Consider the following 20660-nt stretch of genomic DNA (forward strand, 5'->3'; position numbering starts at 1 on the left):
GATTTAGGAGTGACGGTACATCGTTCCCTGAAGGTAGAAACTCACGTGAATAGGGCGGTGAAGAAGGCTTTTAGTATGCTGGCCTTTATCAATCATTGCATGGAATATAGGAGTTGGGAGGTGATGTTGAGATTGTATAAGACGTTGGTGCGGCCTAATTTGGAGTTCTGTGTGCAGTTCTGGTCGCCTAATTATAGGAAGGATATAAACAGAGTGGAGAGAGTGCAGAGAAGGTTTACCAGAATGTCGCCTGGGTTTAAGCATCTGGAGTATGGGGAGAGATTGGACAGATTGGGTCTTTATTCTTTGGACCGTAGAAGGTTGAGAGGGGATTTGATAGAAGTATTTAAGATTATGAAAGGGATAGACAGAATGGATGTGGATAGACTATTTCCGTTAAGAGGAGGAAAGTTTAAAACAAGAGGACATGAGTTAAGAATTAAGGGGCAGAGGTTTAGAGGTAACATGAGGGGGAACTTCTTTACTCAGAGAGTGGTAGCTGTGTGGAATGATCTTCCGGGAGAAATAGTGGCGGCGGAGTCAATTGTATTATTTAAGAAAAGGTTGAACAGGTATATGGATGAGAAGAAGATGGAGGGTTATGGGCATTGTGCAGAGAGGTGGGATTAGAAAGGGGTGTTTGGTTCGGTGCGGACTAGAAGGGCCTAATGGCCTGTTTCCGTGCTGTAATTGTTATGTTATATGTTATGTTATGTCAGTGAGTGTGGTAAATCTGTGTCATGCTGTCAATCTCTCACTATGCCTAGTCTGCACTACTGGCATTGGACTGGATTATCTCTACCTCCAAGGGCACTCCCCTTGACTATAACTGTGTATGCACCCATTATCATTCATTATTGCACTACTGAGTTTCTACTAATAAAAGCCATATGTGTTTAACTACACTGCATTTGATCTCTTCATTATCTGGCACATCAGTGAGTGATAGGAAAACAGTGTCCATTTAGGGTAAAACCATGACCTGGATTTATGGTTGTCCGTTCCTTCATGTAGCAAGAAACATGTATTGTTCGTCTGTATGTGTGAACATAGAACACTATAGCACAGTACAGGCCCTTCGGCTCTCGATGTTGTGCCCACCCACAAATACCTTAAAAAAACTAAACCTTCCCTACCCTGTAACCCTCTATTTTTCTTCCATCTATGTGCCTGTCTAAGAGTCTCTTAAATGCCCTTGTTTCAGTGTCCACCATCACCCCTAGCAAGGCATGCCAGGCACCTGCATCTTTCTGCGTAAAAAAAACCTACCCCTGATGTCTCCCCTAAACTTCCCTTCCTTCACTTTGTACACGTGGCATCTGGTGTTTGCTATTCCTTCCTTGGGAAGCAGGTGCTGGCTGTCCACCCTATCTATGCCTCTCATCAAGTCTCCTCTCATTCTTCTACACTCTAAATAGAAAAGTTCCAACTCTGCTAACCTTGCCTCATAAGACTTATTTTCTAATCCAGGTAACATCCCAGTAAATTTCCTTGCACCCTCTCCATAGCTTCCACATTCTTCCTATAATGAGGTGACTAGAATTGAACACAATACTCCAAGTGTAGTCTCACCAGAGACCACTCAACCCTTGAACTCAATCCCCCTATCATGAAGCCTTCTTAACTATCTGTTAACCTGTGCAGTGACCTTGAGGGATGCATGGATTTAGACCCAAAGGTCCCTCTGTTCATCCACACTCTTAAGTAACTGACCATTAACCCTGTACTCAGCCTTCTCCTTTGTCCTTCCAAAATGCATCACCTCACACTTATGTAGATTGAACTCTACCTGCCACTTCTCCGCCAAATTCTGCATCCTGTCTATATCTTCTTGTAACCTTCGATAACTTTCAGCTCCATCCACAACTCCTCTAACCTTTGTATTATCTGCAAACTTACTGACCCATCCCTCTGCTTCTTCGTCAAAGTCACATTAAAAAAAAAATCACAAAGAGCAGGGGGGTCACAGAACTGATCCTTGCGGAACTCCACTAGTCACTGACCTCCAGACAGAATACTTTCCTTCCTCTCCTATTCTCTGCTTTCTACCTGCAAGCCAATTTATTTTATCCACACATCCAAGGTTCATGCCTCATGACTTTCTGAACGAGTTTCTCATGGGGGACCTTGACAAATTCCTTACTAAAATCCATATAGACCATATCTATTGCCCTACCCTCATCAATTTCTTTTGTTAAGTCATCAAAAAATTCAATTAGGCTCATGAGGCACAACCTTCCCTTCACAAAGCCATGCTGACTATCTTTGAGTAGACTGTACTTCTCCAACTGCTCATTGATTCTGTCCTTAGAATCCTCTCCAACAGTTTGCACACCCTGATGTAAGACTCACTGATCTATAATTCCTAGGATTCTCCCTATTACATTTTTTAAACAAGGGGACTACATTTGCCATTCTCCAGTCTTCCGGCACCTCCCCAGTGGCCAAAAAAGACTCAAAGATCATAACTACTGCTATCTCTTCCCTCACGCCCACAGCAACCTGGGGTATATCACATCTGGCCCCAGGAACTTATCATTCTTGATGTTTTTAAGAAGTTCCAAAACATCCTCTTCCTTAATCTCCACACTGTGGCAGATAGAGTTCAATCAGATAAGTGTGAAGTAATGCATTTTGGAAGGTCAAACTTGAAGGCCGAGAACTTGGTTAATGGCAGGATTCTTAAGTGTGGAAGAACAGAGAGATCTTGGGTTCCAAATCCATTGTTCTCTGAAGGTTGCCGCACAGGTTGATGGGATATTCTGCCTTCATTTGTCTGGGAATTGAGTTCAAGAGTCATGAGGTAATGTTGCAACTCCATAAAACTCTGGTTACACCACACTTGGAACATTGTGTTCTGTTCTGGTTGTTGAATTTCAGGAAATTAAGGAGAGGGTGCAAAGGAGATTCACCAAGATGTAGCCCAGACTGTAGTACATGTCTTATGAGGCAAGGTTAACAGAGCTAGTGCTTTCCTCTTTTGAGCAAAGAATGAGAGGTGACTTAATGGGGATATTTAAGATTATTAGAGGCATAGATTGGATGGACAGCCAGCAGTTTTTCCCCAGGGATGAGAGTAGCAAAAACCAGAGGAATCTGTATTAAGTGAGGGGAGGAAAGTTTAGTGGAGATATCAATGATAAGTTTTTCTACACAGCGAGTAGTGGGTGTCTGAAATACATTGCCAGAAGTGTTGGCAGAGGCTGGTAGAATATGGACATTTAAAAGACTCTTAGGAACATGGATGCAGAAGAAAATAGAAGGCTAAGGTGTGAGGTGGGGAAGGTTTAGTTTATTGAGTAGGTTTATTTAGGTTGGCTCAACACTGGGCCAAATGGCCCGTACTGTGCAGTAATGTTCTATGTTCTAGTTCCAGGCATTCTTAATTTCTATTTTCTTTTAGATTTCCAGCATCCATTATTTTCTGCTTAGGAATCTTGGAGTTTCACGACACCACAAATGATGGCACAAGCTTGACTACAATTCAATATGGCTGTGTTTTGAAACGTATGGACCTTTACCTGACCAAATACGCTGCTGGTGTTTGAAGGTTGACCAAATACATTGCCTGTCGCAGCACCACCAAAACCTAAGAATAACAAAAAAGCTTTTTTAAGACATTTGATTCACAGGACAACAAGGACCAGGAATTTAATTGCAATTAAATGAAACATTGGCTTACAACCTGCTTAGCTTTGAAGCTTAAAATAATTAAGGTTATTTAATGTGTCATTCCTTTTAAAAAGGTCAGGCACAATAGAATCCTGAAATTCAGGATAAATCTCCAAACCAGTAATCTGACGACAATGCCCTGTCTTTCTGATGAGAAGTAGATCCGAATGTAATCCACTCTACACTCAGACGGATAAAGTATTTTATGCTTCTATTTAAAAAAAATCCCAGGTATTAACTCTCAGGCTGCATATTCCGAGGTTCGAGCTTGTAAGCTAATGCTCTTTTGACTGTCAATATCACATTAATTCAATTTAAAGTAGTCCATCGGACACACTTTTCCAAGATTCATTTAGCTAAATTTTATCCTAACATCTCTTCTAAATTTGATAAATGCATAACTGAGGAAGGTACTTTGTATTATATGTTTTGGCTATGTCCTTCTTTCTTTAATTTCAGACAAGGGCTATTTCATCCTTTATCATTAGTTCTTAATGTTAACGACTCCTAGTCTTTTCATTGCTATCTTTGGAGTGAGTGGGCCAGTGGATTTAATATTGACTTTTCACAATTCCATGTCGCGGCTTTTGCTTCTCTCATTTAGAAGGGCCATTTTGCTGAGATGGAAAGGTGCTGTCCCCCCCAACGGTTGTTGGATGTGAGGGCATGTCTGTCTCCAGAAAAATGTAGGTGTTCTACTACTGCAATGTATCTTAACTTTCTTTCTCTCAATTACTTTCAAAAATTGTAGATTAATTATTTGGTCTTTTCTTTCATGACCCCATAGTTATTATCAGTAGTGGACTCCTTAACTTGGTCAGCATCCCTCATAGGGTTGGGTTTGATTCTTACTTTAAGAATATGTTTTTTTCTCCTCTTTCCCTCTTTTCCATTTAATAAGATGTACCTTCTTTGCTGTTATTTGAAACTTGTATCTCGACATTAATTTACTTTATTATTAGTACTACTATATGACCCTATTTTGCATTCTCATGGGGGACCTTGACAAATTCCTTACTAAAATCCATATAGACCATATCTATTGCCCTACCCTCATCAATTTCTTTTGTTAAGTCATCAAAAAATTCAGTTAGGCTCATGAGGCACAACCTTCCCTTCACAAAGCCATGCTGACTATCTTTGAGTAGACTGTACTTCTCCAACTGCTCATTGATTCTGTCCTTAGAATCCTCTCCAACAGTTTGCACACCCTGATGTAAGACTCACTGATCTATAATTCCTAGGATTCTCCCTATTACATTTTTTAAACAAGGGGACTACATTTGCCATTCTCCAGTCTTCCGGCACCTCCCCAGTGGCCAAAAAAGACTCAAAGATCATAACTACTGCTATCTCTTCCCTCACTCCCACAGCAACCTGGGGTATATCACATCTGGCCCTATTTTGCATTTGTTAAAAACCAATAAAAAGATTGAAAAAGACTGTCCCCAAACTGAACAAAAATTATTTCATACGGCAAAATTAGATGAAATATTTTTCAAAAATAAATTATCTTATAATAAAAGAAATTAAAAAGCACAAAGGTAAAATGAAATAAACAAAGCTCAACTTTTCCTTCAGAATCACCAAACTTATTTGAGAGAATGGATCAAGTAGCGTTATGCCTGCCACCTTCAGTATGCAGTACAACTCCGAATATCTGAAAACAGATCCTACAAAATCCTTAATTATCTTCGGGCTCCTGGCACCAACTGGGCCTCGGTGGGGAGGGGTTGGTGATCAGCAGCAGTGAGCATTTTTCTTGGTGAGAATTAAACATTATTTTAATGCTTAAAAAGCCTTGTCTTATTTAAACAATGTTAAAAGTGATTTGCTGTTGCTACTGGGCTGTTTTTAAAAAAATGACAAGTTCTCCGAAAAAACGTTTATCCAACATAGGTCTGGTCCCGACCATCTTGATTAATCAGAGTTGTACTGTAACTAACAGACTAGATGCATGGTGCAACCAGCCCCTCTGTTTCATGCATCAGTGTTCCTCAGGAGTTGTCTTCAGAACTCAGTAAAGATAAGTACTATCTGGACCAAAATTGACATTGTCTTGCAATATCACCATTCTCTTCAGCAGTCATAAAGAGAATTGCAATTATAATGTTGTATTTTTTAGTTTAAGGATTTAATTTAGAGATGCAGCACAGTCCGCGAAGCCAAGCCAAAGAAAGAAAAGACAGTAATTGGATCTTTTTGGCTCACAAGTCTGTGCCACCCAAATACAGGTACACAATCCTTTATCTGGACATTTAAAATCCGAAAAGCTCCAAAATCTGGCAAATGGGGAGAGAGACAGCAGCGCGAGGCGGGCAGGGGAGACCGGCAGCGGGAGTCGGGCGGGCAAGGGGGGGGGGTGGGGGAGAAGACTGGCAGCGGGAGTCAGGTGGGCGAAGGGGGAAACCGGCAGCGCAAGTTGGGCGGACTGGGTGGGGGGGGGGGGTTCCGGCAACGCGAGTCGGGCGGGCGGGGTAGGGGGAGACCGGCAGCGCGAGTCGGGAGGGTGGGGTGGGGAGATCTGTGAACTCCCACAAGTAACAATATGCTAATCACAAGAACAGTGGTCAATTACCCATGGTCGTTGTCAAAAGACCCGCAAAAATACATTCAGACTTCATCATATGCATGCCCTCAGTGACTAACTGTTGCTTCCTCAAATAAGTGAAATGATTTTTCCATTAAATCTGTACTGACTGGTCTTGGATGCTCAAACTTTTAAATCAAATTTTATACTGTCCTTTGATAATGTTCTCTGTCCCAAAGCTTAATTAATTGGCTGGAATTATTTGTCTAAAGAATAAGCAGTCCTCCAATCTTCAAACACCACACAGGTAGATGGAGGATTGAAAAATAGTCTGGACCTCCGGTAGTGACTCTCCATTGAATAAAGCAGTGTTTTTGGCTGCTATATCAGAGAGATGGAGGAGGTTTATGTCCACTTGACAGGTAGGCTGCCCCCAGCACTTCCGCCTAACAAGTTTAGATCTGTTGAACTGTGCCCCACCTGGTTACCCCAATGGCCTCCTCTAACATTCATTCTTGTGCCGACCTTGTATTTCATGTGAGGCTGGAGATTTACTATTGAAAGTACTAAATTCCTTCAACAAGTGGGAAAAATCACAGTTCAGGCTCAACACCCTAGAATATGATTTAGCCCACAAATACAGTAAAACCTCGTTAGAACGCAGTAGTTGGGGTCCAAGATTTCATACCGTGTTACAGCTGAGTCGCGGAACAGATGCATACATGTCAAGATTCCGAAAGCAGGAAAACAGAACACTGTGACTCAAACCTTATAAGACCTTTATACTCCACATACACCCCCACCCCCTTCCAGTCTCCCCCCCTCTCCTCGCCCGCCCGACTCGCACTGCCGGTCTCCCCCCTTCCTCGCCCGCCCGACTCGCACTGCCGGTCTCCCCCCTTCCTCGCCCGCCCGACTCGCACTGCCGGTCTCCCCCCTTCCTCGCCCGCCCGACTCGCACTGCCGGTCTCCCCCCTTCCTCGCCCGCCCGACTCGCACTGCCGGTCTCCCCCCTTCCTCGCCCGCCCGACTCGCACTGCCGGTCTCCCCCCTTCCTCGCCCGCCCGACTCGCACTGCCGGTCTCCCCCCTTCCTCGCCCGCCCGACTCGCACTGCCGGTCTCCCCCACCCTTGCCCATCATAAGAGTCCATTTTTGAGTTTGTGGCTGTTAGCCACGGTTAGCCTGGCCTCCTAAAATCAATGTTTGTGGTCCACAGACACCCGCGCTATAAGTAATTCCACAGATTAACGAATCGCGTTCTAACGAGGTTTCACTGGAGCATGAGCCAGACAGTATTCAGATAGCAGTTGATGTGGGCATGTAATATTTCTATTAAAATTGCTAGTGATCATTTCAAACAATCAGGTAACCAACAACTATCCTTAGCATTCAACAACACTACAAAATGACAAAACCTTCTGTGACATCTCCTCCAGGCAGAAGTAACTGTAACCAAAAGGTACTGTCTGCAAAAGCAAAGACAGCTCATATCTAAATTGTTTAAGCTTCATCTACAAGACCTTCAGTCATACAATTAAATTTTCTCCACAATTCCAAGACTCAGAATTTGTCAGAAAAAAAATTTGATCAACTCGGAATTCACCTGAACTTTCACTTTATTCATTACATGGACAATCCTTCATGTGCATGCCAGAAATTTAATATGTTCTCTTTGACTCTCCTTCCAAGCCAAGGTCTTTTACCACAAGACTGGGCAACAGAGATACGACAACATCACGACTTTTCCATGGTCAACCACACTTCCAATTTATAAAGTGGGAAAAAAAAGTCTTACCCTTGGGACCATGCAGTATATAAACGTTAAGGGTTTTCCTTGCAAGAAATAATGAATTTGTGTGGAACTTTCCAATGAGGTAGGAACAAAAAATCCTCATACTCAAGTTTGGTAATTGTTCAATCAAATCATAGCTGATCTGCATCTTAACCTCATCTGTCCACCTTGTTTTCACATATATTAAAACACATGCCATCAAAAACATAGCAACCTGTTTGGGAAAATGACCTGTAGCTTCAACATTTTACTGGCTAGATAATGGGAAAGATGAATTCCATACTTAGACCAACCTTTGTTTGGGATTAAATGGATATAAATATATCTGCATATATATTTATTCTTCACAAGGTCTAAAAAAAAGCCCAACTTTGCAGCTGATATTAAACATTGAATTGTAATAGCACAGGACCAGGTCCTTTGGTATCTTCTATGATGCAATCTAACTAATCCAATTTTCCTACAGAAACCCCATATCCTTCTATTGCATGCCTATTTACTTGCCTGTAGAAATGACTCATAAATGTTGCTAATATTTCTGATTCTGCAACCTCCCCGGTAGTGTGTAAAAATAACTTCCCTTGCACAGCTCCTTGAACTCTTCCCCTCTTGACTTAAAACCAATGTCCTTCAGTATTTGACATTTCCACCCCATAGATGCCTCTTGTGATTTTGTAAAAATGATTATATGGATGCTGGAAACAAATCTTTCTTACCTGAAGGCTGAAAGCCAAATCCAGTGGCCAGATTTACTGGTGTGTTGGATCCAAAACCAGAAGCTTGACCATAAGTGGTGTCTTGACCAAATGCAGGGGCACTTGATTGCCCAAGCATTATTCCACTGCTGGCAGCTGGATGTCCAAATGAAAATGAGCTGGCAGTTGAGGAACCACTGAAGGGATTGCCACTTGGCACAGAGGGTGCAGCCGAAGTTGGTTGGCCAAAGACTGATGGCGAACCAAATGTTGGCTGACCAAAGCCGAATCCAGCACTGGACGTGCTGGCAGGTTGTCCAAAGCCCACGCTGGTCGTTTGGCCAAAGGTTGGTTTTCCAAAACTGACAGCCGAGCTACTGAAAGCAGAGCTGGTGGGATCACTTTTGGTTGGTGAAACCACCACGGCAGCTGCAGAGGGCATAGAATCTGGCTGCCCAAACGACGCATCCTTGTTTTCAACTTGATTGAACACAGGCACAGGTGTATTGCTGCTGACATGTGGGGACCCCAAGCTGGCCTGGGAAGAAGTCACAAACTGGGTTGTCATGGCAGCACAAGTGCTCACAGTAGTACCACTACTCCCTGGCAGAGTTGTGGTAATAGAGTGAGGAAAAACTGCATTGGATTCTGTTACAACAGCCACTTCAGCTGATGCACCTGATGAGGCAATGGGTAGAGTGGCAGAGGAACCAGTCACAGATGTAGGTGGTGTACTTGTTGTTCCCATATTAATTGGTACACCTGCTGATTCACTCTTTGGTTCCATAGTTGGTTTCTCGGTGGAACTAGAAATGGGGAGAGCACTACCGCCAATTTCTTTTTTCTCTTCGGGCAGCTTCAAAGCATCAGAAATAACTATAGCTTCGTTAGGCAAGGAGCCCATTGATACTGAAAAGGATGAACCTTGGGCAGTACTTACTGGGCCAATGGAAGAAGCACTCTCCACAGCACTGGTGGGCTTAGAAATGGAACTGAGTGTTGATGGTAAATTTCCTTGCAAGCTGGAAGATTCAGTACTGGTCACAGGAATGGAGGAAAACAATGGCACAGGTTGCATGGAAGCACTGGTGTTAAGTGACGCAGCTGTTGTAACTGCTGAGGGATCCAACTTAGCCAAAGGAAAGGCATTCACAAAGGGCAATGACTCTTGAGGTGTCCCTGATGTTTTAGAAGTTTGCGCAAAGGTGAAATTCCCCTGTAACGATTTATCCAATTTGGTGGCATCATCCGTCTGATTAACCACTAGGCCAGAGAAGCTGCCAATCGTGACTCCTCCAGTGCTACCCTGAAAGAAAATGTTTTCAGGCTTGGGAAGTGGCAGTGCCTCCTCCTGGGGTTTGGATCCTGGGGGCAGCGGCGGCATCTCCTCCTGGGGTTTGGATGCTGGGGGCAGTGGCGGCCCTTCCTGGGGTTTGGATGCTGGGGGCAGTGGCGGCCCCTCTTCCTGGGGTTTGGACGCTGGGGGCAGTGGCGGCCCCTCCTCCTGGGGTTTGGATGTTGGGGGCAGCAGTGAACCCTCCTCCTGGGGTTTTGACGTTGGGGGCAGTGGTGCCCCTTCCTCTTGGGGTTTGGACGCTGGGAACAGCGGTGGCCCCTCCTCCTGGGGTTGGGACACATGGGGCTGCGGAGGCCCCTCCTCCTGGGATTTGGACACTTGGGGCAGTGGCGGTTCCTCCTCCTGGGGTTTGGACGCTGGGGACAGTGGCGGTTCCTCCTCCTGGGGTTTGGACGCTGGGGGCAGCGGCGGTTCCTCCTCCTGGGGCTTGGACACTGAGGGCAATTGCGGCCCCTCATCTTGGGGTTTGGACACTGGGGGCAGCGATGGCCCCTCCTCCTGGGGTTTGGACACTTGGGGCAGCAACAAGGCCATCTCCTCAGGCTTGGATGCCGGGGTCAACTGCAGAGCATCCTCTTGGGTTTTGGACACTGTAGGCAATTGCGGGATTGCCTCCTCAGGCTTGGACACCAGGGGCAATTGCTGCATCTCCTCCTGGGGCTTGGATGGAGGCAGCTGCTGGGGCTGCACTGCAGGTTTGGATGGCGGTTGCTGCTGGGGATGTGCCGCAGGTTTGGGTGGAAGCTGTTGCTGGGGCTGTGCCACAGGTTTGGGTGGAAGCTGCTGCTGGGGCTGCACCGCAGGTTTGGATGGAGGCTGTTGCTGGGGCTGCGCCGCAGGTTTGGATGGAGGCTGCTCCTGCAGTGCAGGCTCAGGCTTGGGTAGTTGCTGCTGCTCTGCCTTGGGCTTGGGTGGTATCTGCTGCTGCATCATCTCGTGCTTGGTTCGCAGCTGCTGAGCCAGCTGGACTTTAGGTGCCTGAAACTCCGTCATGGATGATCGAGTACCAGGTTTGGAAGGTTGAACTTCAGAACCTGATTGATGCACTTCTGTTTGGCTTGCAATCCCAGCCGTAGCAGACTCTGTGGGTGCTCCAGTTGCATGCTGTTTCTCTGGTGCCTCATCTGAACCCATAAAGACACTACTGCCAGAAATGGTGGAACTAGATGCAACAGAGGAGCTGGAGATGGTCTTTGTGCTGACAAATGAAAAGGGCACATCGGTGCCCAGTCCAAAGGCAGGCTTAGTTGCTCCAAAGTTGGTTTGCAAAGTTTCTTTTGTACTTGCAGGTGCTCCTAAAGAATAGAAAGGTTCAGAGACAAATGACTGTCAGAAATCAGGAACATTTCAATTAAATTTAATGAGGAAACCTTTCCTTTCTATATACAGTACCACTCCGATTATCCGAAATTAGATTATCCGAAATCCCCATTTATCTGTAATTTTTTTGGACCAGGAAGTGATGTTTGTTTGCCTCCAAAAAAATTTGGATGAGGATATCCAAAACAGTCAGAAATCCTCAGTTATCCAAAACTGAGCCAAACTGACTTCACAGGTTGAAAAAAAATCCTCCAACATGAACAATTGTGCTCGTTTCAGGTAACTCCCTCCCCTCTCTCTTTCCATTTCTTACCTACCCCTATTGACTTTTCTCTCCAACTCTCCCTCTCAAACTGCATGGCACTGTCTCCCAGCCGCAAGCAGTCGAAAGAATCCCTTGTCTCGGCATCATAAGAGAGAACGGCCTCCCAGGTAGGAGCAGGACCTCAGTGGGGAGGTGTCAGTGATGGCCAGTGGTGGTCAGTGCGTGCAGGCGAAGACTGGGTCTGTGTTGGGCTCCAGCTTCGAGAACCAGGATACGAAACTGGAACAGCCTCTGTTGGAATGAGCCCATGGGTAGACAGGAGCTTGCCAACATGCCATTGAGTGTTCCACCAGCCCAGGAAGCCTCCCTGGGGGTCGGCTGTAGCAGTGGGGATTTGTTGGGGATCGGCAGTGGCTGTTGGGAGGGCTCAGTGATCGCGGTTGGGGATGTGTCGGGAATTGGAAGTGACCAGCAATTTTTTTTTGGTGAGAATTAAACATTATTTTAATACTTAAAAAGTATTCCCTTGTTGTTTAAACATTGATACAAGTGATTTGCTGTTGCTACTGGGCTAATTCAGATATCCAAAATAGGTCTGGTCCCAACCATTTTGGATAATTGGAGTTGTACTGTAAATACACAAGGAATAAAAACATCCCAAATAAATCAAAGCACAATTAAGAAACTTACATTTCTGAGAAACAAAATTAAATGCTGCAAAACCGTACTAAAATAAACCTCATTTAACTGGAGAGGAATACTCAAAATGAAAGTAGTATCTCAAGACTTACCCAATGTAACATCATTCAAAGCATTTAATGAGGAAGTGCTAGGCGATGTGAAATGAAACCCACTGTAAAGGGGAAGAAAAATCAGAGATTGGCCCTTTTCAAAATTAGATCTGTAATAGCATACTATCTGTGTTAAGTGGGGAATTGGGGTTGCTACTGTTATTTTGACAAGTGGAAATGACATCACCAACAATGCTACATGCATCAGTGAGATGTTGCCAGCAGTATCGCATGTCATTGAGGAGAAATTAACCACAGCTACTATGAGGCACTCAAACAAAGTTATCAACTACCACTAGTCATTCAACACTTGGATTTAAAGCAGAAGCTTTGATGAGGATAAAAACTAAATAGATTATCTTGCTTCTTCTTTCTCCAAGTTTCACATCTCAAATTCAAGGCATATATTCTCCAAATTTAAAGGTTACTTACGAAGATGCTCCTGGGAACGAAGAGATTTTTTGGACCTGGGGACCAGGAGCTCCAGTAGTAATATTTTCAGACTTCAAAGGATTTGGTGCTTGACCCCCTGTAAAAAGAACAATTTAATTCTGAGTGGCTGACTTCAAGCAAAAAAAAATTGAGATCAACAGCTTGAAGAAGATAAAATTGAATCCTGAGAACATGCTGGGGAACCAATGATTCAGCAGTATACTAGGTTGCAATCCAGATATTTGCAGGATAATTTTTTGGCACAGAGGACCATTCATACCAGCTAAAAAAAATATGCAACTAAAACAAATCCTATTTTTCACCTTTAAGTCTTAATCTTGTTGGCTAAGGTGCATCCAGATGCATCAAGATGCTCTTTTTTAATGAAGGGTGTCTGACTCTACCAAGCTTTGTGCAGAAAAAAAAATCAGGAGACAAAATGGTAAGTATAGAAATCTTTCACGAATAATTATGGGAAGCCATTGAAATGGGATACATGTTAAATGGAACAGATCTACCACTTAGTAAATGAATGAGACAATTGTTGTGTACAGTAGATGTCTCAGATAACTAAAGATCAACAGACCATATAATTTCCATATGATAGAGATTGTCGCAGTCGGGTACTTACCTTTGTCGGGAGTAGCAACAGCCGCTGATGATGATGTAAGTGAGGCGACACACAGAAGTAATAGCACGCATGGGTGGGTGTAGTAAACATCAGTATATGGGTGATGAATTTCACATGCAGGAGGAGGAGAGTGAGTGACAGGATCACCTGTGTGGCAGTGAGCCAATGAGGTCAGTGGTGTTTGGGGAGTAAAAGAATGCAATGTTGTGTCTAGTGAATAATAAAAGAAAGTCGACTTTATGGTGTGCTGAAAGAAACAAGTGAGTGCATTCTTTATTTGTTTGTAAGCTGTGGTATAAATCAGTGCTGTTACAAGACACACTGAATGTATAATAAATGAGCTATTGTCAATTGCTAATGCCAATGAGAGTTTATTGTCATATACAAAAGTACATTTCTTACTGCAGTTAAACAGGTACACAAGATACTGAATGCCAAGACAGAAAAAGAGATAATAAAGGATTGTAGCAGCGGCTACACTGCTCCTGCAATAACACACACAACCAGATGGGTTGAGCTCAGTGAGCAAACTAGTTTATTGCAGGCTGCTGGGCTGTACTTATACTCCCAGCCCGGACCTGGCTGAGAACCGCGCTGGAGGGCGCTGACGTCACCCGGGCATCACATGGTCCCCAAGTGTGAGTTTCTGAGCCCCGAGCTGGAAGGAAGGGAAAACTCTCCCCCCCCACGACGGCACCATTTTGGCTGGCTGCCCTGCCGCGTGGCTTATAAGCGGGGCCGGTTCGCCTGCCTTGTGGTGAGCCGCCACACAGCCCCCACCAGAACTGGCGCCAATGTCCTTTTTTGCCGGGTGGCCTCTCTTCTTGGGCTGGGCAATGACCATGGGCTCGGTGAGATCGAGGTGCGCTGGCTTCAGCCTGTCCGTGGTAAACAGGTCATGCCTGCCGCCCAAGTTCAGCGTGAACCTCAAGCCAGAACGCTGTATAACCTTGTACGGCCCTTCGTACGGTTGCTGCAGAGATGCCACGGTCGGGCCCCGCCGAACGAAAACGAACTCTGCGGAAAGCAGCTCACTAGGAATGTGAGACAGGCGGGTGCCATGCCTGGGCAGTGGTGGGGTTTTGAAGGAGTCCAAGTGTGCCCTGAGATGAGGAAGTAGTTCATGCGGCGACTGCTGGGGATTGTGAGGTGCGTTGACGAACTCACCAGGTAGTGCCAGCGGCGCACCGTAGACCAGCTCAGCTGATGATGCCTGCAGATCTTCCTTGGGAGTGGAGTGGATGCCCAGGAGCAACCAAGGCAGTTCGTCCGTCCAGTCAGGACCGGTGAGGCGGTCCATGACGGTGCAGACGTTTGACCAGTCCATTGGCCTGCGGGTGGTAAACCGTGGGGCGGTGTAGCTGTATCCCCAACCTGTTGGCAAGCTGTGCCCAGATGTGAACTGGGCGCCCCGATCGCCGCTGAGGTGAGCCAGGATGCTGAACCGGGCGACCCAACCATGCATCAGGGCTCAAGAGCAGGAGTCAGTGGAGAAGTCTGGCATCAGGATCACCTCAGGCCAGCGAGTGGAGTGGCCCACCACCATAAACAGGTAACGGTTGCCCCGGGAAATGGGTAAGGGCCTGATGATGTCCACGTGAATGTGGCTGAACTGTTCCCGGACGTGCTCGAACTCCTGTACGGGCGCCCTGGTGTGCCTGTGCACCTTGGACGTCTGAAGCCAGCGCACCTCGATCCCACCGAGCCCATGGTCGTTGCCCAGTCCAAGAAGCGAGGCTGCCCGGCAAAAAAGGACATTGGTGCCAGTTCTGGGGGGGGGGGCTGTGTGGCGGCTAACCACAAGGCAGGCGAATTGGCTTTGTGGTGAGCTGCCACAGGATAGAGAAATGTTCACAGTGCAGTTAGTTCAAAAAATAAAAAAGTAATGTACCAATGGTGCAGACAACTCTTTTGTTGATCCTGTAGTAGATATGGTTAGAGTAAGGGTGGCAAGAATTCAATGGCTATTGGATGAGATCTGATTTTGAACCTGAAGGCACTGAAGTTCTATATTTCTGTCTGAAAGGAGCAGCAAGAAAATTGTGACCAGACTATGTGGTTCTTTATGATGATGGCAACTCTCTTGTGGCAGCACCTCACATAAATGCCTTCAACGGATGGAAAGGTTGTGCCTATGATAGAATTGACTAGCTTTGACATTTTCTGGGTTCCTGAGCACTCGAGTCCCCAAACCAGGTCACGATGCAACCAGTGATTATTCTTTCCACAGTGCAGCTGCAGAAGTTTGAGAGTGTTCGACGACATGCCAAATCTTCTCAGGTTGGTAAATTGAGAGGGGCGGTGGTCAATGGAGATCTGAGAGTAAACATTGGTGGTGGAGATAAATATTGATGTTGGGTATGGACATGATTGGGAAAACTGAGGTTCTATTATTATAACATTTTATTATTGTTGATTAAAGGAGAATATGCAGTTCTTCAAATGCCATCTAATATGTTTTGCATACATACCACTAAGCAAGCAGATACGGATAGAATTTTTTTTCAAAAAGAACACACAATGAAGCAAACTCTTTGCTCATCCAATTAACCTTTCAAAAAAAAAAAAAATGCTCCCACTGAGTACAATTCAGAAGTATGGTATTCCAACTTTATGCAGATAGCTTAATTCAGCAAATTATAAGACAAATAAGAATGAAGTTTAGAAAACTACATACTCTTTCTGGTATAAAATGAGAATGTCCTGGTCCATAGTGGTGGGAGAAGAATGGAATGCCTCATTAATTATGATATACAAGAAGGACAGGAAGACTGAGAAAATAGAATGATCCAAAAACTAATATCTTAAACTTAAATAATGGTAATTAAAAGGGAAGGAAATATGCATTAAATAGCAATTTTGATTAAGGGATCAGTCAAATGCAATGCTGGACATATGAAGGCATTTTACAGAATACATAGAATAGATTGTAAAGGAAAAACCCACCATCAAATTAAGGAAGTAACAAAGCAAAGCAATAGATCATCTTACCCAACCTGAACATCTATATTTCCTTTATTCTCACGTCCCATCCTACAAGCCCTCACCTCCAACATGATTTCACATTAGCTACATATTTCCCCCACCAGTCCTTTGTTGGCTCCCTGGTCCACTCTTCCTTTTTGTCCAATCACTTTGCATCTAAGAGTCATTGAGTCATATAGCAGGGCACAGGCCCTTCAGCTCCACATCCATGCTGATCCAGTTGGCATTCTGGGCAAGTCTCATTTGCCTTTATTCGTTCTATATTATTCTAATCTTTTGTATTTGGATCATTGGACTTGTGTTTGCTTCTATAGCTTTCTCTGGCAGTTTGTACCAGATAGACTATACTTTGAGTGAAAATAATTATCTCTCTGGTCCATCTTAAATTTCTCCCCTCACTTTAAACTGGTGCCCTCTAGTTCTAGAAGTGTCTACCCTGGGACAAAGACCGTGAGCATTCATTTCTTATTGCCCCTCATGATTTTATACACCACTACAAAGGTAACTGTTCAGCCTTCTCTGCTTCAGAGAAAAAAGACCCAACCTATCCAATCTCTTCCTTTCATAATCTTTGGGACAAAGACACATTTTCTTTGTTTTTATTTGCCTCTGTGGTCCACACTTTTAAATTTGTAATCAAATAATTCACATGAGAATAAAGTGCACATTTCAGATTTTATTCAAGAGTATTTGTGTACATTTTGGTTTGACCAAGTAGAAATTACAGCACTTTTTATGCATAGTCCCCTCATTTCAGGGCACCATAATATTTGCCACATAGCAATGGTATGTATATTAGTCATGTTAAGTGCTTTGTTGCATATCCCTTGCATGCATTGACTGCTAGAAGTCTGATTCAAAGACATCACCAGGTGCTGAGTGTACTCTGCTAGGCCTCTACTGCAGCCATCTTCAGCTCCTGCTTATTTTGGATGCATGTCTCAAGTTTTATCTTCAACATATGGAAGAGAGGCTCAATTGGATTTAGATCAGATGACTGACTTGGCCATTCAAGAATTTTCCAGTTTTTACCTTTGAAAAACTCCTTTTTTGCTTTAGCAAAACATTTGGGATCATTGTATTGCTGTAGGATGAAGCACCAGCCAATGAGTTTGGAGGCACTTGCTCGAACTTGAGCAGATAAGAAGTTTCGATACACCTCAGAATTAATTTTGCTACTGCATTCAGCAGTTAAATCATCAGTACTTGTGGCAGCCATACCTGCCAGCCCATAACACCATATTTCATTAATGAGATGGTATGTCTTCGATCTTGGGCAGTTCCTATATGCCTCCACATTTTGCTCTTGCCATTAGTCTGATACAAGTTAATCTTGGTCTCATCTGTTCACAAGAGCTTTTTTCCAGAATTCTCCAGGCTCTTTTAAATACTTCTTGGAGAAATATAATCTGCCCATCTGGTTTCTGTAGCTAACTAGTGGTTTGCATCTTGTAGTGTAGCCTCTGTATTTCTGTTCATGAAGTCTTCTGTGGACAGTAGTCATGGACACACCCAAACCTGCCTCCTGAAGAGTGTTTCTGAGGTGTCAGACAGGCATTTGGGAATCTTTCTCAATTATGATGAGAATTCTTGTGTTATCTGCAGTGGAGGTCTTCCTTGGCCTACCAGTCCCTTTGCGATTACGGAGCTCAGCAGTACATTCTTTCTTCTTTGATTTTGGTAATCCTAGGGTTTGGACAATGTCTCTTACTGTTTTATTCTTGTTTTTCAGCCTCATAATGACCTCTTTGATTTTAATTGGGACAACTCTGGTCCTCATGTTGAAAAATGGCAACAACAGACCCCTAAGGTGATCAAAAGCTTAAAAACAAGCCTAGCTTTTGTATACCTGCACCAACGAACCTTAAATAAAATCTGGAAGGTGCACTTGAAAACACATGTGAATTGTTTAATTACAAATTTAAAACTTTGGAGTGCAGGGGCAAATAAAGAAAATAATGGCTTTGTCCCAAACATTATGGAAGGCACTGTACATCTTTACCTCCTATGGACCCTGCAAGACCTGCTGAGTTTCCCCAGCATTTTTGAGATTTTATTAACCTCTCCTGACAACTCATCTCTTCAGTCAAAGGTACCTCTTTGTGAATCCTCTTCCCACCCTTCCAGAGTTTCAAGTGTGGTCTCGCTGATGCCATATCTCGAGGATCCAACTTTCGTACTCAATGCCATGTCAAATGATGGCCAGCATGGTGAACACCTGCTTCATTGCCTTATCAACCCGAGTCGCCACTTTCAGAAACTATACGCCTATGCTCTCAGATTTCTTTCTTCTGCAACACTCTCCAGGGCTATGTGTACTTGTTACCTTCTCATCAAGAGATTCAAAACCTGCCCTTTAACTCTTCCGTTCTCACCTTTCAGTTATTCAAAGTTCTTCCAGGTGAAGCAACAATTCTCTTCTTAAAATTTAATATAATGCATCAGGGTTCACGAGGTCTCCTCTACATTAGGGAAATCAAATTCAGACTGGTTGACCACTTTGCAGAACACCAGTGTTCAATCTGCAAGTTTAGGAGCTTGCAGTCTGCTGGACTTGAATTTACCACTGCAGTCACACTCTGTTTTGTCTTCCATCTCTTATGCCTTCAGAACTACTCAGCACAAGCTCAAAAAACATCTTTGGTCTTTGTAGCTTCTCAGACTTAAAGGACTCTTAGGACTTACAATCTCATGTCAGAGAACTTAGTGAATTTACTCAAGATTTACCACTATTCCGAAAGAGGATCAGGTGTTCGAGGATTATTACTATCAGGGGAAGTTCACGTCATTTGAGCAATTGAGACTAAATATGAGTCATCAAATAGAACATTCTTCTGCTTTCTGCAATTAAGATATTTCCTACAGGATAAACTGGGACCAGCAATGACCTTGCCTGACTGTCGTGACATTATCTCTAGGATGTATTCCATAATCCAAAGTGCAAGCCCAAAGCCGGGCTTACATCGGTCAAGGGAAAGATGGGAGTCGGACTTGGGCATAACAATTGATGAATGATGGTGGGAAGATTTGTGTTTGAATAGCCTGACAGGAATTGTTCATGCCAGACATATGCTGGTGCAATATAATTTCTTGCATCAGCATACCTCCCACCGATAAAATTACACAAATCAAAGCCAGAAATTTCGGAAATGTGTTTTAGGCATAGTGTGGAGGTTGGAACCTTTGTTCACTCCATCTGGCTGTGTACAAGGGTGAGATCCTTCTGGGAAGACCTGGGGGACACTCTGAAAAAATTTTTACAAAAGGTGGGTTTTCCACAGGATCTAGAGTTGTACCTTCTAGGGGACAGTGGAGAAGTACAGTTTAGACTGTCCAAACACGAAACTCAGTTCGTGAAAGTCGCCTTGTCAGTAGCCAGGAAGTGTATAGCGGTTACGTGCAAGTCCGACTCCCAGCTAAATATCACACGATGGAATATGGAAATACAGAGTTGCATTCCCCTGGAGAAAATCACCTACAATTTACAGAGAAGATATGACACATTCATTGAAGTGTGACAATCGTATCTGAGGCACACAGATGCACAGATATAATTCACACCCCCTCCCCCCAACAGAAGAGAAAAGAAACAATCCATCCCAGCAGGTAAAGGATTAAGAGTATGAAAGAGGGAATGTGGCGCAGTCAACATGTGTTTTTGCCCCTACCTTTTTTTAAATTTAACATCTGAGGTCCTCTCGCCTCGAGGAGGATTGTTTTCTTTGTCGGTATTTAGGTGGTTTTTGTATTTCTGTATTTTTATATTTTGGTATTTGTATAATTTAAGGGATAGGGAGGGGAGGGTGTAAGGAGGGGGGAAATAAGGACTCTGTAAATCATATTATGTGGAAAGAGAATGTAAAATTCTGTTTATTGTATTTGCACGAATCTTTGAAATAAATAAAATATTTTTAAAAAAGATTTATGTTTGCCAATCACCTTGAGCAGCTATTTTGTTTCACCACATAGCGCAATACTTGACTACCCACCCAATCCCAATGATTATGAATCATTATCCCAAGGGGTGAGTGAAAGCAGAGCCTCAGCAAACTTCATTCTCCTTACCTGTGGGAGTAGTGAAGGTAAAACCTTTTAAAGATGAGGATTCCAACAGAGTTGATCCAGTTTCAGAGGGTCCCACTGCAGATCCTTTCATCATATTTTTTTGAGGTCCCTGCAATTAGAAAT

At 44.0% G+C, this 20660-nt stretch overlaps 1 protein-coding gene and 1 long non-coding RNA gene across 7 annotated transcripts in view; one reads left to right on the forward strand and one right to left on the reverse strand.

Annotated features, from left to right (window-relative positions):
• The window catches only part of LOC138754388 (nuclear pore complex protein Nup214-like), a 145112-nt gene that overhangs the window by 50491 nt on the left and 73961 nt on the right, over positions 1-20660 (reverse strand). For all 6 annotated transcript variants that reach the window (XR_011351744.1, XR_011351743.1, XR_011351741.1 and 3 more), the window contains 5 exons: positions 20538-20646; positions 12857-12953; positions 12425-12486; positions 8713-11343; positions 3522-3589 (listed from right to left, as the gene is read on the reverse strand). Coding sequence is in view for 2 of the 6 variants with exons in the window: in XM_069918600.1 (XP_069774701.1) it covers positions 3522-3589; positions 8713-11343; positions 12425-12486; positions 12857-12953; positions 20538-20646 (2967 nt within the window). In the remaining 4 variants the exon portion in view is untranslated. The remainder of the gene's footprint in view (positions 1-3521; positions 3590-8712; positions 11344-12424; positions 12487-12856; positions 12954-20537; positions 20647-20660) is intronic.
• Positions 2754-3688, forward strand: LOC138754402 (uncharacterized). The gene is made up of 2 exons (XR_011351745.1): positions 2754-2803; positions 3404-3688. It is a non-coding gene; the product is annotated as an uncharacterized lncRNA (long non-coding RNA).

The sequence above is a fragment of the Narcine bancroftii genome, chromosome 1 (genome assembly GCF_036971445.1).
Source record: "Narcine bancroftii isolate sNarBan1 chromosome 1, sNarBan1.hap1, whole genome shotgun sequence".
In the NCBI taxonomy this organism is placed as follows: Eukaryota; Metazoa; Chordata; class Chondrichthyes; order Torpediniformes; family Narcinidae; genus Narcine; species Narcine bancroftii.